Source organism: Mesoplodon mirus, assembly GCF_964341445.2.
Source record: "Mesoplodon mirus genome assembly, chromosome: 18".
Lineage (NCBI taxonomy): Eukaryota > Metazoa > Chordata > Mammalia > Artiodactyla > Ziphiidae > Mesoplodon > Mesoplodon mirus.
The window spans coordinates 10,093,059-10,110,449 of NC_138994.1; the positions used below are offsets into that span (position 1 = coordinate 10,093,059).

Genomic DNA, 17,391 nt, shown 5'->3' on the forward strand with positions numbered 1-17,391 from the left:
GACAATTTCCAGAAATTAGGAAAAGAAGCATGCATCTGTTTAAAAAGAGCGCACGCAGACACATACACACATAATATAAATTTACACCTATATATTATCACTGAACATATTTAGAAATTATACAGTATGCTATAGAATCCATAAAATCTCATTGGGGAAGGTGTAACATTGTGTTCGGTGGCAAAAAGGTTAGGATCCGTTGGGCTATTTATGACTGAAAGATAAATACATGAAATGAATTTTTAATTTAAAACAGAGGCCTTGTAGTGTTTCCTTATTTAGACAGATTCTTTCTCCTACATTAGCGTCTACTTAGGGAATGTTTCTATATTTTCTAATTCTTTGTTTCATATAAAGGGCCAGGAAGGAAAAATATAGGATAAAAGGAGTATAAAGATCTTTTTGACAGCTCTAGGGCTCTCCAGCAATCCATGAAAAGTATGTAAATTCCCTTTTGATGAAATTCTACAGTTTTTACCATTGATAGGCCCTATTTGTAGGCCCTTTAGCACTGATATATGAATTTGTTTAATTCATTCAAATAGAGTTGTTAAAAGTAAATATTTGAGAGAGAACCTGTGTGAGAGAGTTATATTTTGGTTTCAATTGTTTAAACTTCATGATGGAGATAAAATCATCAGTAACTTTTTTAAAATAATGTTTCTAATATTGTCATTATCTAGTCATGTATTTGGAGAGTAGTAAACAGATTAACCTCTAGGTCTGGTTTTCTTTTTTAATTCACTTTACTCTTTTCTTCAGCCACCTTGACAAGCTATTCTGAAAACATGGAACGCACAAAATACGTTGGGGAAAGCAGTAAAGAATTAGGATCTGGAGGAAACGTAAAGCCTTGGCAGTCTCAAAAATCCAGCATGGATTCCTGTTTATATCGAGTAGATGAAAACATGACGGCTTCCACCTATAGTCTGAATAAGATCCCAGAGAGGAATTTGGAAACAGTTTTATCACAGTCAGTACAGTCTATTCCTCTTTATCTTATGCCACGGCCAAATTCAGTAGCAGGTAAGTTTTATGTTTTTTAAATCACCATTTTACTGGCATATATATTGAAATGAAGATGAATTCTGCTCTCACAGTATTTAAATTTTCCATTCATCTTCTTCAGCTAAGCTGTTCTTTTATGTTTGGGTAATATACATGTGTATATCTTTTTGAACCTGGGGGAAGGTTCGTGTTCCTTAAGTGATTGTTTAGTTCTGCTTCCAAAATATAAATATAAAATAGGGACTTCCCTTGTAGTCCAGTGGTTAAGACTTCACCTACCAAAGCGCAGGGGCTGCGGGTTTGATCCCTGCTCAGGGAGCTAAGATCCCACATGCCTCCGGCCAAAAAACCAAAACATAGAACAGAAGCAGTGTTGTAACAAATTCAATAAAAACTTAAAAAAAAAAAAAAAGGTCCACATCAAAAAAAATCTTAAAAGAAAACCAAAATATAAATATAAAATAAAAACACATAAAATCAAAAAGAGAACCTATAAAGTATATTGTCAAACTGTTAAAAGTCTTTTCTCACATCAGAAGCCTTGCAAAGGATTTCAATTTGAGATTTTAGATTTTAAAAGCTTTAGTTTTAAAAAACATTAGTTGGGAATTCCCTGGCAGGCCAGTGGTTAGGATTCTGAGCTTTCACTGCCAAGGGCCTGGGTTTGTCCCCTGGTCAGGGAACTAAGATCCCACAAGCTGCGCTGTGCAGCCAAAGTAAAAAATGAAAAACATTATTAAATTGAAGTATATTTCAGTAGAATTTATATTACCAGAAACATCACCTATAGCTTGAGAGAGTGACAAGCAGGCAAGAATTCAACTTCCCCATTCGAAGAGCTCAGTATTTTCACAATACACTGGCTATCTTACCATAGTAGAGTCATCAGGTACCTACGCTGCTAAAGAATAACTCAAACAGCGCTAGCAGTCTCAGTCATAAGGGGATGATACAGATAATAAGTGGCTGGAATATGGGGCCATTATTCTTTAGCAGCTGTTCAGAACTACGTCAAGGGATATTTTTAATACAGCTAAGTTGCTATTTAATAATTCAGACCAGGACTTTTGCAGAATGGTTGGGCATTCTGACATTTTCAAGATGCATCATCATCTGGACTTTGTCCGTGCTACAAAATCAAAGTTATGTTTGTCCTTCTTACTTGCCTGATGAGTGTCAGGATGGGTTTATCTCACTGACACAAGATAATAAAATACTTATTGTAGTCAAGAGCTCTTTCCAGATGTAATTATTTGTTACGCAGATGATGGTGTGATGCTTCTTGCCTTTCCCATCTCCCTTCTGTACCTCTTCTAAACCATTACTCTTTGTTCTGTCCTCTGGAGACCATCAGCATCTGTCATCAGATGTGATTACGAGGAGCATGGCTCATCTGGAAGATCAGTCACTGCAGAAGATTTTAATATTAATTTTTCAAGATTATTCACTTTTATATAATGACAGAAAATTTTCTCTCCTGGGTTCTTTTAAATATGATGATCCCCAACCATGACATCATTTTTAGAATCCTAGAATGCTATAACTTATGAGAAATTGCGAGGCAAATTCAGTCTATCCAAAAGAGAAGCATTTAAATCCTTGCTTACATAAAAATGGAAAATATAGCTACCAACCTTAATGGTACATCCCAGTTTACTTCTTAACTAAGCTGCAGTGATTTCTAAGAGAATTCTGGCTCTGTTATTTGAGAAGAATACTGAGCACTTAGTAGGAAACAGAGGTATAAGCTTCTTTTGTTCTCTTTTTAGTTCACTGAAGAGATTATAAAATACTTTTCCCTTCTTGAGCATAAGTGTCTGTAAAGATTCATTATTTTACCCTATGCAAAAACTAACTTTAGGTTTTACAAAAAGTTGTACAGGACTAATTAGACAGATATGATTTATCCCTCACTGTCTCTAAAGGTTTCTAACACTGTTGCTTTCTAGAAAATGGCATAAGGCAGCTGTCAGAAGCATCAATAAGTTATCAGACATTTCTCTAACTAATAGATATTGAAGAAATTGACTGTATAGAGCCCAGGTTTCTATACCAGGTATTTTAATCACCAGGTAAAAATATAATTTGAAATATGTTTTTAAAAAAACTTTAAAAAGCAAGCAGTATTTTATCAGGTGAAGAGTACGTTCTTCCATTATATGGATTGTAAGATTTTTGTCTATTTAGAATTTTATCTTGTAAGCGCTGTTATTCTAGTTACTTAATAAAATCTTTTAAATTTTGGTCAACTTTTAGGGAATTAGAATTCAATTTGTGAATTTTTCAGACTTCTTAACTACCTCTCACGGTATATTTTTTGCAAACTGCCATTTAGCAACTTTACTGTTTGTAGTCGTCAACATACTTGTGGCTACAATTGTACTTCAGTAACTTTTTGCATATCCATTGGAACAGTGACTGAAGCAAATATTAAGATTTTTTTGGAGAATTACAGTAGGGAATTCTAATTGACATCCATTGTTGTTTTGGTAACCTACTCGGCTACAGTGTGATAAATGCTATAATACAGTAATTTATAAAGTACCATAGGAACACAGAGAAGGAAGAATCTAAGTGCAAAGGGGAAAGTAGGGTAGAGAAGAACAGAAAACATCACAGAGAAGGACAAATAAGAATTCACTAGAAGGACTAAGAGAAGAAAGAGGAAGGAGGCACCAAGAAGTTAGAGAACTTGGCATATAATTGGTATTTCTGCATGACTAGGACCTGGAGTATATGGAAGGAATGGTAGAAAATGATGTTGAAAGGGAAGCCAAAGACCTTATGCACTCTGATGTTATGTTGGGTTTACTTTGTTGATAGTGAGTTTAAACAGGAGCCATATTATCACATTTGCAGTTCAAAAGAATGACTGTACATATCCATCCCTTATAAGATAGACTGGAGGGCAAAAGCCTGGAGTTAGAGAAAATAGTTAAAAGCTTCTGGTATTGTGCAAAATTATAGTGAATTGAATTGCCAGGTTATATCAATGGAGTTGAGAGAGTGGCTTGAGAGATCTTCTTTTTTGCCTTAAAAAATAACATTTTTTAGATTTTTTAATACAGAGAGATATAAAGAAGAAAACAAAACAAGAAATGAGCTATAATCTCCTTGCCCAGTGGTTCCTGCTGACATATTCTAGAAATTAAAGATTCATATATATTACATAATATATATAAAATAAAAATTCAGATTCAAACAAAAAACACAAAAGGAAAAGCCACTTTCCCCTCTCATCTTAGTAAAACGTTAATATTATGATTCTTTAAAATATATGTATTATACATATAATATTCATATTATATACGTAATATATATTCTATAGCTACATGTGATTATAATATATGTTAAGAGACATGTGAGGTCAAAAATCAGTAAGATTTATACAAGAGAAATGAAAGCATATGTTCTTACCCAGATTTACACAAATCATAGCAGCTTTATTTGTAATGGCCACAAATTGTCAGTATCCCAAATGCCCATCAACAGGTGAACGGATAAACAAATTAAGCATATCTTTACAGTGAATACTACCCAGCAGTAAAAAGAATGAACTGATACTGCAACAACATGTATGAATCTCAAAATAGTTAATGCTGAGTGAAAGAAGCCAGATTTTTTTAAAGTACATACTATATGATTACATTTATATAAAATCCTAGAAAATGCAAACTAGTCTATAGGCACAGAGGGTCTCTCTTGCAATACAACCATCTGCACGTGCAAGTTGCACCGAGCCCTCTTTGTATTACCCTGTGGGAATTGGGGCTCATAACTGACACAGTGTTGATACTGTGGCTACTGTTACTCCTCTGAGTAATAAACTGTCTTTCATCTATGACCTAGATGTCTCATGTCTTCTTCCTCAAGCATCCAGGCTTGTTAGCTTACGAGTAGGATAAAATATCAGATCCTTCACAGTTCTTGACAATGAAATGCTATTATACCCATACCTAAAAAAATTAAAAGGAATGGCAATGCCAAGTGTTCGTGAGGATGTAATGCAATTGGAATTGTCATACATTGCTGATGGGGGTATATTAATAAATTGGCATTACCACTTTGTAAAGCTGCTTGGCAAGATCTGTTAAAGGTGTATAAAGCTATATGTGCATGTTACCTAAAACCTAGCGATTCCACTCCTGCATAGACTAGCCATCAAAAATAAGTCCTTATATTCACCACAAGACAAATATGATAATGTTCATATCAGTTTTAGTTATAATACCCAAAAGCTGAAATTAATCCACATGTCCATCAACAGTCTTGATGAATTGTGTACAACAATGAAAAAGAACGTACTACTGCTATAGACAACCTCATGGAGAGTACATACTACATGAAGTATGTATATTTTTATAAAGTTCAGAAAAACAGACAAAACTATGGCACTTCTGTGGTGAAGAACTAAAGTAGTGGTTACCTTTGGTGGGAATATCAATTAAAGGAGCCTTCTATATCTTGATCTGAATGGTGGTTGCATGGGTGTATACATAGGTAAAAATTTATTGAGCTAAATACTTAAGATTTATGTACACTATGTATATAAATTATACCTCAACTTAAAATACATATAAAGTATATATTTAAGCTCTTGTCTTTCTAAAAGGGTTTTCCTTTGTCTTTGGTTTAGAAATAGCAGTCCTAGGTGACATCACTAGATCTTTGAAGAAATACCTATTTTTAGTGTTGATTAAAAATATCCAAATAGCTTCAAGAACTGGATGATCTACTTAAGGTGTATCAGAAGTTTGTTCCTTTTTCTTGCAAATAGTATTCCATTGTACGTCTGTACCTCATTTTATCTGTCCATTCACCAAGTTGATGGACATTGAGGTTTTTTCCATTTTTTAGCTATTGTGAATACTGCTGCTATGAACATTCTTGTGCCAGCCTTTGAATGAATATATATTTTCATTTCTCTTGAATAGATACCTAGGATTGGAATTGCTGGATCATAGGGTAAATTTATGTTTAACTTTTTAAGAAACTGCGAAACTGTTTTCCAAAGCGACTGCACCACCCACAATGTCTGGAGACTCCTGTTTCTCCACCTCCCGTCTACCATTTGTTATTGTCTTACCTCTTATTATGCTTATTCTAGCAGATGTGAAATGCTGTCTTGTGGTTTTTAATTTGCATTTTCCTAGTGACTAATGATGTTGTGCTTATTTTGTTTGCTCATTAGCTATTCATATATCTTCTCTGGTGAAATACCTATTTTTTATGGGCTGTCTGTCTTCCTATTATTGAGTTGTAAGAATTTGTTGTATATTCTGTATACAAATCCTTATCAGAGATGTGTTTGTAAAATATTTTCTCCCAGTCTGTTGCTTATCTTTTTGTTTTCTTATTGATGTATTTTGAAACACAAAAATTTTTTAAATATTTATTCCTTTATTGAAGTATACTTGATTTACAATGTTTCAGGTGTACAGCAAGGTGTTTCAGTTATACATATATATTTGTATGCTCTTTCAGATTCTTTTCCATTATAGATTATTACAAGATGCTGAATACAGTACCTTGTAGGTCCTTGTTGGTTATCTATTTTATATATAGTAGCGTGTATCTGTTTATCCCAAATTCCAAATTTTTCCCTCCCCCCTCCCTTTCCCCTTTGGTAACCATAAGTTTGTTTTCTATGTCTGTAAGTCTGTTTCTGTTTTGTAAATGAGTTCATTTGTATTGTTTTTTAGATTCCACATACAAGTAGGATCATATGATATTTGTCTTTCTCTGTCTGACTTACTTCACTTAGTATGATAATCTCTAGGTCCTTCCATGTTGCTGCAAATGGCACTATTTCCTCCTTTTTATGGCTAAGTAATACTCCATTGTATATATATACCACATCTCCTTTATCCATTCATCTGAAACACACAAAATTTGATGACATCAATTTATCAGATTTTTCTTCTGTAGACCATGCTTTTGGTGACATTTTTAAATCATTTTAACAGAAAGTAAAACTGTTTATATCAAGTATTATAAAACACCGATTTTTCTTTGTTATTGGAGTTTATTTTAACTCAAGTACTGAAAAATATTTCCTTACATACTTAAGTGCTTTCTTCCTTCTTCTTTTCCTTTTACCCTCCCTCATGTTAAAACATAAATAAAAGGGATAATATTAGTCTAAATTGTTATTCCGATAAACCTTAATTATTGATTAGTTTTTCATCTATCACAGTGGTCATCTCATAACACTGGCCTTTCTGGCTAGCAGAGATTTTTCAGATTCTTAAGCAGTACTGGTCATACTTCTTCAATAGATCTGTCCTGGAGAATAGGATTTTTTACTGTTGGAGGAGCACTTACTGACTATGTTGAACAAAATACTTCATCAGAGAGTTATTTCTTGTCAGTGTTGAATGTAATACAAACAGACCTGCTATTGCCTACAAGGCAAGTCATAGGTCAAGGAGTAGTTTGTATGGGAAACCACGTATCTGTATCTGTAACCATGTTCTGTATCTGGAAACCATGGTTTCACATCCTCACACAGAGGCAGGAAGGTAAACCAAATGACTCAATTATTTTCAAAATTTATAGATTGTAGGTTGAAAGTGTTTCCAGAATGTAGAAAGACAAAATTACTTTCACCTGCTAACTGTATAATGTGTGTAAATATTTGATAAGACCACAATCTCTAGTAGCTTAAGTGATTAGATACCTAAATCAGTTTTTAAAGTAAATTGTATTAGCTCAGGAGGGTACTCTCTTCTCATTTTAGCTCTAGATATATATGTTTTCCTTTACTTTCTAATGTACGTAGAAGTGGTTCCCCAAGCTGGGGGAAGATCAAATGCTGAAATCTCCTTGGTGAACAGGAATGATTGAGGATTTCAAATATGAGATGAGTTTGAAATAGGGAAAAAAGTCAGTATATTTTACTTATTAAATTGTTCTAAGCATATGAACGGGGTTGGGGGGGTGATGAATGCCAATAATAAAAGGCTTTGTTCAAACTCAGCTTTTAAATTTCCTTCTTTTTTTTAAACTTTATCTCAGTATGAGTGATATATTTATTTTAGAGACCAATTAATGTTGAATAATGATATGAAAATACCATTTTCATCACATTTTTAAAAACCTAGGGGATTAACTGTTTAATTGGTCCTTGCTGTGTTATAGACTTCTCCCCACCTGGGGAAGAGAAGCATCCTCTTTAGCTTGAGCTTTGTGGCATCTTTACAGGACCACATTTGTCACGACCAGGAAATTGTCAAGGAGTTATATGAGGCTGATGCTGGATTGAACTCTGAAGAGTAAAACTGTCTATGTTATTCCATAATTCTTGATTTTAAAGAGAATTGGAAAGGATGTGTGGCTTTTATAACACTTTTATTTTCAGGGATTGGAGTCAGCACTATAAAATGTTTATGGTGATTTATTTTTTTAATATTTTCTGAGATTTTAACTCACTGCAATGTATTGAAGTAACATATGTAATGAAATTTTTTAAACAATCGTGTACTTTTTATTGATTACTAAAATAGGTCTGATTGAATAAATACATTGGTCAGTTAGATTTAGCTATATACCTTTAGCAACATAAAGATTCTTAAACAAGTGAAATCTAAAGTTAATGTACCAGTTAAAAGCTCCATATACCACGAATGAAAATAGTACTATTTACTGAAAACATAAAAACTTTTATCTTGAATGATGAAGTGATTAAAGGTGAGTTTTGGCAGTCTAGCCTTAAAGGTTGGGTTTTTCCTGGAGCAGCTCAGTTTTCTGAATATAAATTTAGAAGTTTATGCACCTTTAAATTAAAATTGTAAAATATGAAAAAATAAAAACTGTCTTTTACTGTTTTCAAAATGTAAATCACTATTGCATATTTTTAAGCCTGTTGTGTTGGAAGGAGGCAGAGAACCCTTGTGGACTTGTGGTTGCATGGCAGAAATTATCAGAGTAGGCTGTCTGTGGTCATCCTTGATGTCTTAAAATGAGATTGGCAGTGAATTGGAGGGATATGGGAAGCAGGAAATGTTCGCTTACAACAGCTGTCCTCAGTGCTTTGTGTGAAAATGAAGAGTCTATCAGGGAAACATGCAAACAACAGAAGTCAGTTAAAATATAAACTCTCACCATCTGCTTCTTAATGTTTGGAGCTGCACATTTTCCTAAGAGAAGGATCTTAAGAATCAGGTAAATGCAAAATGGGAATCCTGGGGGATTTAAATGAATCCAATCGGAAACTGTAATAAAGATTTTACCAAAAAAAATAAAATCAGAAATGAGCTTTTCTGCAGTCAGAATGTTGGCTTTATGAATCAAGGGTGTAAGAACAGCAGAGTGGCTTCTTGCCCAGGCTGTAGCAAACATAAAGTGTCATTCCAGGCTCCCTGCTCAGGTCAGCCAGAATGGCAGTTGTGCTACTAAAATCTGTTTGCATTAGTGGCAACTGATATAAGAAGAAACAATTTAAACTGATTCCAAACTCTGTAATACAGAGTTGCCTCTGGAATGTTTTGTACCAAATGTCATCTGCTGGATTTCTTCCTGCCCACTTGTGTATTAAATTCAAAAAGTATGTCAGTTAAATGTTCTGTAAATGAGTCAGCTGTTCCAATCTGATGAAATCTCAGAAAAATATATGCTCCCTTTTTCCACTTCCCTCTTCGTTCTCTGAAAACAAGGATTTTTAAAGACATAGATTTTATGGGCTTACTTTTTTAAAGCATTTTCTTTTTACATAAAACTTTTTATTGTTGATTTGTTTTTCCTATTTCATCAGTTCACTTCAACTTACCTGATTAATTCTTATATTTGTATCTAGAAAGTGTTCATTAAATATTATAGTATTGATTTAATTTGACAGAATTATCTCAAAAAATTGCCAGGACAATTTCACAGTAAGAGTAGCACTACAAGGTGGGAATATATGTGTCCCTATAGATCTATCACTGGTGTTTGTATGGGATGATGATGTAAAAGGCATTGTTGTTATAGCCACCTCCTTCATCCTTAGCTTTCAGATAACCCAGTGAGACAAAACCTAATTTGTTATTCAGTGATTGTTTAAATATAGGCAAAACACAACGTGTATGTTAAATACAATTATTTAGTCATTAGAATTAGCACTTATTGAGCATAGGCTATTTATGCCAGGCACTCTTCTAAGCAGTTGAGAATCATCAATAAACAAAACAAAGATTCTCACCCTCGTGGAACTTACATTCTCACCAGGGAAAGTAAAATAAACAGAATAAATAAGTAATTTATATAGTATTCAATACAATAGAAAGTGATATGTGTTATAGAAAAAAGTAAAGGATCAGCAGTACCTGAAGAAAGATTTTATGAACATCATTGGAGCCAAGCATACTACCATAGTGATGTCTGTTAAACATTAAGCAGCGCAATGAGGAAGGTGAGGATAGAGCCAGACAGATTTCTAAATCTAAGTAAGACTAGCCTGGAATTTAGTTCTGTATTGAGCATTACGTGCGGAGCACTCTGATTTACTCTGAAAGAATGTAGTTATCGGGCTTCCCTGGTGGCGCAGTGGTTGAGAGTCCGCCTGCTGATGCAGGGGACACGGGTTCGTGCCCCGGTCCGGGAAGATCCCACATGCCGCGGAGCGGCTGGGCCCGTGAGCCATGGCCGCTGAGCCTGCGCATCCGGAGCCTGTGCTCCGCAACGGGAGAGGCCACAACGGTGAGAGGCCCGCGTACCGCAAAAAAAAAAAAGAAAAAAAGAAAAGAAATTAAAATGGATTATGTAATTATTATTTAATTTAAATCTATACTCCAAGTATAGATCTCCCATAGTTTAATCTTTAAAAGATTCATAGATGGAGATAACATGTAAAAAGGAAAGAGTTTAGGCTTCTTTTTTTAACAAAGCTTTTTGCTCTGCTTCATGTTGTGTATTTCTATATCATTCTGGCTACTGTTAATGAAATATATATTCTTTTTACTCAAACATATCAAACCATCTTAGTGTGTTAGCATATAGAACCATTTTAGTAAAAGTACCCTGCTAGAACCTTGCTTTAAAATCATATAGTGTACCATTAATATTGCCATAATGATAACCAGAAATTTCTATCACTCATCCAGCTGTTACAGTTTTTATTTGAATTTTGTTTTAATGTGAATAAAAGAAAATTAAAAATTCTCATTGTCATTGGTCTTTTCATATTACTCTTCAGTTTATCAGCTTAAAAAGTAACTTATAAGTATTTTTCTTATTAAAAAAATAACAAATTTGGACTTTTGTTTGTTCTTTTGTTTCTTACTGCAGAAAACTTTGAAGTGCAGAGATTTATTGGTCTGTGACATGCAGGGCACCTTACTATGCATTGGCAATGCCTTTATTGCCCAAGTTTGATCACTGCTCTTTGAAGCCATAAAAAACAGAGAATTGAGGGAAAGTGATAAAGATGAAGAAGGAATGAAACATAAGCCTTTTAAGAAGAATTAGATTTGTTTAGGTTTAAAAGGAGAGGAGGGTACAATGCAAATAGTGCTCACTGGATTGAGAGTTAAGATAGCTGGTTTCCAGACCTGGCTCTCCAGTGAATAAGTGAGTCACTGTAGATAAATGACTTCACTGTCTCCTAAACTGTAAAAGGAGGGGATCTGACTAGATTGGGGTCAGCTAGTATTTTAGGCTTTGCAGGCCATATGGTCTCTGTCGAAACTATTCAACTCTATGGTAAACAGCTATTTAAACAAAGAGGCAAGGCTGTGTTCCAGTAAAACTTTATGCGACAGGCCAGATTTCATCCACAGGCCATAGTTTGCTGACCTCTAGTCTAGATGGCCTTTAAAACATCTTTTACATCTGCGTTCTGTGATATTGCTTTATTATCAACATCACATAGTAAAAGAATTGCTGTTATTTGCTATCTCAGCCAGGGGCTAGCCAGGAGATAGAAACCACACAGATATTTTAACAGAAGATGTTATATATAAAGAATTGTTAACTAGGTTTTAAAGAACTGAAAAGGTAAAAGAGAACACTGAGATATCATGGACTTAGCAACTTCAGGAAGCAGCTACCACTTCTGAGCCTGTAAACGAGAAGAGGTTGGGATGATTAAACCATAGAAGCTTGGAGGAGAGGCCCCACAAAGCTGAAACAAACATCTCTGTGAAGGGGCCATGCTCAGCTGATGCTAATATTTCTGAGCTCCAAGGAGGGCTCTGTGGGGACAGGACTTCTGGGGGCTGCCCACCCCCTGCCTTTTTTTTTTTTTTTTTGGTAGCTACACACATATGGATAAAGAACCTAGCAAAAGAAAATAGACTTTGGTTAAAACAGGAGGGATTGTATGAAACATAAGAAAGAACTAATTCACAGAACCAAATTAGAACCAGTGGGGATGGTGTAGTTGTCCCCAATGTTTTTAAATAAGAGATTAGAAAGTTACCTATTCTGGATAGTTTTAATTTCAGAATGCAGAAATGGAGATTTTCTTTTATTCTTCTGATATTTATTCTCTTCCTCTCTCTGGTATGTCATGCGTCATTTGGCTTCCCTTTCTTGGTATAAGTTCCCTGGACTAGCTTTCGAAGACTTTTATTTCCTTATAGAAACTATATGTATAATTTGGATAAATGTCTTTTGTGTGGGTTTCCAGTAGATCCAGGTAAATAAGACAATTGCAGTAATTGAAGGGTGAGGGGAATATATGTCTCTTGCACTTGTTCTTATTCTTTTCTCTCTCCCTCTCCCTCTCTTCAATTTTCTCCATCTTTTCTCTCTCTTTTTCAGCTCATGGAGCACTTTGTAACTGACTTTGTGCCATTTATCATAGCCCTCTTTATGTTTTTGTTGTGTCTTACATTGACTGAGGATGTGGACAATTCTTCATTGGAGCTCAGCAGCCAAGAGTGATCTCAGTTTGCTTCCTTTCACCCACTCCAAATTGTCACAAAGGTAGACTAGCAATGAAGCCAGCGAGGGCACCAAGAACAGAGCCTGGCACACAGGATTCTCTCAGTAAATTATTGTCATGGAATTACTGAACTAAACCCCAGCACAGTATCTTACATAATTGGCAACAGATTGAATTAACGGTTTAATTAATCACGTATGAGCTCTAAATAACCATTTTCTGATGGAAGTTTTTTTTTTTTCCTTTTTGTTAAAAGCTTTTTGTCTTCAGCACTTCCTGATTCTTGGACTCAATAGCTCTCAGTATGTAGCAGTGCCATTTTACCCTCATCTTCTGCCATTTTCTCTTTCTCTTTCGTGGCTAGGTTAGGGGTTAAAGGATTTATAGATGCAGTGGGAAGCCACTGTTACTTGACTTTTATCTTCAGAGAGCAACAACATGTTCTTTGGAATTCATGGACATTGGCAGTTCCCTAAATGCTATTTGGCAATTCTCTGTCCATTGTCCCAGGTGCCTGCCTTTCCATTATATACATATATATACACACATGTGAAAATTGTTTTTAGGATATTTCATTCTTTACCGTGAATAGGAAATGTTGAAAATAGAGCTTCATGGTTCTTTTATAGCTTAATATAATTTGGAACAGATTTCTCCACTGATATTGTTTATACAAATGGGATTTGTGACCCAAAAGAAGCAAAAACTAATAATCTTTGTTGTCAGGTACTAATGTGTTTGCCAACTTGTTGCTAGTATTCTCTATAAGCTCAGGCATTTGATAGGAGTGAAGGAGCCGCAGACAACTCTTGACATGTTTTCCTGGCACATGTTCCAGACACTGATGAGGACTTTGAGTTGAGCAAATTCTCAGTGAATGTATCTGCTCTGATTCCGAAGTCTGGAGATACAGACTAACTGACAGTTTTCTAAACTTAGGTATTCTGACTAAACTCTTCTGTCTTATCAGCCACAAGCTCCACCCACTTGGAGGACCTCGCTTACCTGGATGAGCAGAGACATACACCTTTGAGAACTTCTCTTCGAATGCCAAGACAGAGCATGGCCGGTGCTCGCACACAGCAGGATTTAAGAGGTTAGAACCACAGAGGGCTTTGCATGGGGATGCCCAGGGGAAAATGGAAATGGGCAGTAGGCAAAAAGTTCCTTTGTTTCCAATTTCCACACCTATTTAGGCCTCCCTTAAGTGAGCGTGTAACCAGTTCATTTCTGCTGAACCTAGAGAGAAAGATGAACACAAATACGTTGTACTCATCATCATAGAAAGGCAGTGTAATTACCAACAGTTGGAAGCACTGATTCCTTGAAATTCTGAAAGAAAACAAGTGGAAAGGGCTGGGGTTGATGGGGGAAATAACCTTTTTAAGGTCCTGGATTTTAGAAATAATTGTTGACCAATTTCAGCCCTAGCCCTATTGCAGGTGAACTTGATGCTGCTAATTTGTTTCACTAGAGAATGCATTTCATTTACATTCTAGTGGCCATTTCTAGTGACATACAGTACTTTTATTTTCTTAGAATTTTAGTGCTTCTAGTCCTGTCCTGGCAACATCTAAACAACTTATCCTTTTCCCATTCAGACACCTGTTTCTTTACACCCTTTGTGCATGCTACATGCTTCTGCAGTCAGGAACCTGATATTTTTGAAGACTTTTCATTTTGTTATAACAACAGTCTAGTTGAGAGGCCTGTTATTGGTATCTCTGCTTGTGCCTCTTGTTTGTTCAAGTGAACCAAACTGTCTGTGATAGTCTTAACAGATGGTCTGCTTTCTCTAGTATCTGGTAATCCATAGCTCTACTACATCAGGTGCATTATTTATTTTATCTTATAGATTATTTGAATCTTTGCTTTGCTCTTCTCCTCACCCCTTGTCCTGTGCCCTAGTCTAATCTGTGTAGTGCCACATGCATAACTCACACGGGAAGGGACTCAAACGTGCCTGCTGTCCATTCTGGAAGTCATTATGCTGACCATTTTTTTACTGATGGCTCGGCAACTAGGAGCATAAACTAATTAGTTGTATTGCTACAATTACCATACCTCCCATCAACAGTGGTGAGTTGATGGCCTCAGTCATGGTGTTAGTTCCCAATCCTATCCATCCTGCTTGCTGTTTCTTCAGTTAGCCACATCTTAGTTGCTTATCCCACAAAGTGGAATTATGTCAAGCATTACTTTAGTGCTGCTATACTGATTATGTCCAAAGCCTGAATAAATTTATTCAAAGACCAACTAAATTATTTGTGCCATGACCAGAAGGCATAACCATAATAAAGAAGATGGAATACAACTATTGATCTATATAGACCTTCGGATTTGATTGAAAATCTGCCACATTGGCATCACCTTGCATTGCATTACTGAAAAACATACTGACGTTGTTGATTTTATTTTCTGCTTTGCTAGTCATTGAATAATGGATTTTATATGACATCAAAAACAAAATTAATGACAGATTTCAGCTATGTATTTTTGAGAACTCTTCGTGTTGGGTTTTATTGATACTTGATGACACATGTCTACTTCCAGTATCTAAAGATTTAGTAAGGTCTTTGACAGATACATTCTGGTGAGCTTGATGTTTACACATAGATATCAGCTGTGTATAGAATACAATGAAAATCTTTTCCATTTCACTAGGCTTCAGCCTAAACATTCAGTAAAACCAAAGTGCATCCAAAGATTTTTCCAAAGCATACCTAAATCTTTAGGAAGCTCTCCACCTGAATAATGCATTCCTAACAAAACTAATTTCATATCCCTTGCAGATAGGGTTTCAACTTACTGCTTACATTAATACTTAAAGATGGAGTTTGTCCGTTGATGAGTGTGCTATGGTATTAGTGTTTCAGTTCCTTAAAGTTGTCTTTTCTTTCAAGAGGTTTTCTTTTAGCAGTCCAAAGGGTTGGAACATGCCATCCAGTTGAGTGTATTAATCCATAAGAGACAGGGTGTTTAGTAAGCAGTATTTTATCTTCTAAAATTAGCATACTTTAATTTAGAACTTTGAGGCCCTAGACAATAACCTTCCCTCAAAAACATGTTATCTTGATTACTATTTACAAATGAACTCTGTAGCTTAGACATTAACAAGAAAGGAAAGCAAACTTGGACAGATTTTCCTTGTGTTTCTGTAGACCTGTTTGGCAAGCCTTTATAATTTGTGGTTATTATATCCAAAACAGTACACTTTACTATAGAAACAGAATCATATTGTTTTCTTGGTATAATTTTAAAAAATCATGTCACATCATGTTTTCTACTTTTATTTTAAGGAACATACAAATTGCAGTCATATTTCAGTTTTATATCTTCCGCTAACTCTGGTTATGATTGAAGTAAAACAACTTTACCCCAAAAAAGTAATAAAGTGATTGAAAACCTTTTTTAGTGTACATTAAGGTATCTCTTTCTACATTAGAGGTATATCTTTCTGTATTTTAAAATATAACTCAAACAAGTCCTATGAAGTAGGTTTTAAATCACAATTCCGGTTTTAAATGACCCTGGATCTTCAGAAGAAGGTAGTTAATGGTCATGTACCCTGTAGTATATCCAGTGGGTACTAACTTACTGATTTCAAGTACAGAGATTATCTGAAGTAAAGTCACTTTAATATATGAAGGGATGGCAAGCATTTATTGGGCGCTTCATACAGGCAGTCCTGCACTATTTTGTTCAGAGCAGTGGTTCTCAAACTTTTTGGTCCCAGGACCTCTTTCCACCTTAAAAAATTATTGAGGACCCTAAAAAGCTTGTGTTATATGAGTTATATTGATTAATATTTACCATATTAAATTAGAACTGATAAATTGTTAAAATACCTGTTCTTTTTTTTTTTTTAATAGTAGACCCATTATGTGTTAATGTAAGCTCTGGAAAATTCCACCATACCCTTGTGAGAGAATGAGAGTGGAAAAAGACAAATAATCTCTTAATATTATGAAAATAGTTTTGCCTTTGTGGACCCGCGAAAGTGTCTTGAGAAGCCCCAGGGGTCCCAAGATCACACTAAGAAAGAGTGGTTTAGAGGATACCATTATAACTGAAGATAAGTTTTATGCCTTTAAGGATCACACAGCCTGTTTACAGAAATGTGGAAAAGTGTAGTTTGAGAGTTGGTTAGAAGTTATTCATGAACATGGTTTAATAGTACAGGCATAGTTCATTTAACAGTTATCTTAATAATAACTGCAGTTGTTTGATCATAATAATAGTCTTTTGACTGCTGAAGCAGAATTTGCTGAGGTAACCCATGAGCTACAGTTTGGATCTTCAAGTTGAGTATTAACATTAACATTTGCTTCATTAGTAAAAAATCTTTTTTTTTTTACTTCTCAAGACAGCTGTTTTGAACAGCTGTTCTCCCAAAATTGATGTTTCCAGAGACCCAGCCCAACAGTGGGGAGGAGGTCACATAAGTGCACTGTCCAGGATCTTAGTGCAGCAAGTCAGTAGATTTCTAGCTGTCAACCATCCAAGAGCTTGAGCTCTAA

General features: G+C 35.2%; 1 protein-coding gene across 4 annotated transcripts in view; it reads left to right on the top strand.

Moving 5' to 3' along the window:
- Positions 1-17,391, top strand: part of TANC2 (tetratricopeptide repeat, ankyrin repeat and coiled-coil containing 2) — a 354,826-nt gene that overhangs the window by 227,189 nt on the left and 110,246 nt on the right. For all 4 annotated transcript variants that reach the window (XM_082602709.1, XM_082602710.1, XM_082602711.1 and 1 more), the window contains 2 exons: positions 763-1,026; positions 13,842-13,967. In XM_082602709.1, coding sequence (XP_082458835.1) covers positions 763-1,026; positions 13,842-13,967 — 390 coding nt within the window. The remainder of the gene's footprint in view (positions 1-762; positions 1,027-13,841; positions 13,968-17,391) is intronic.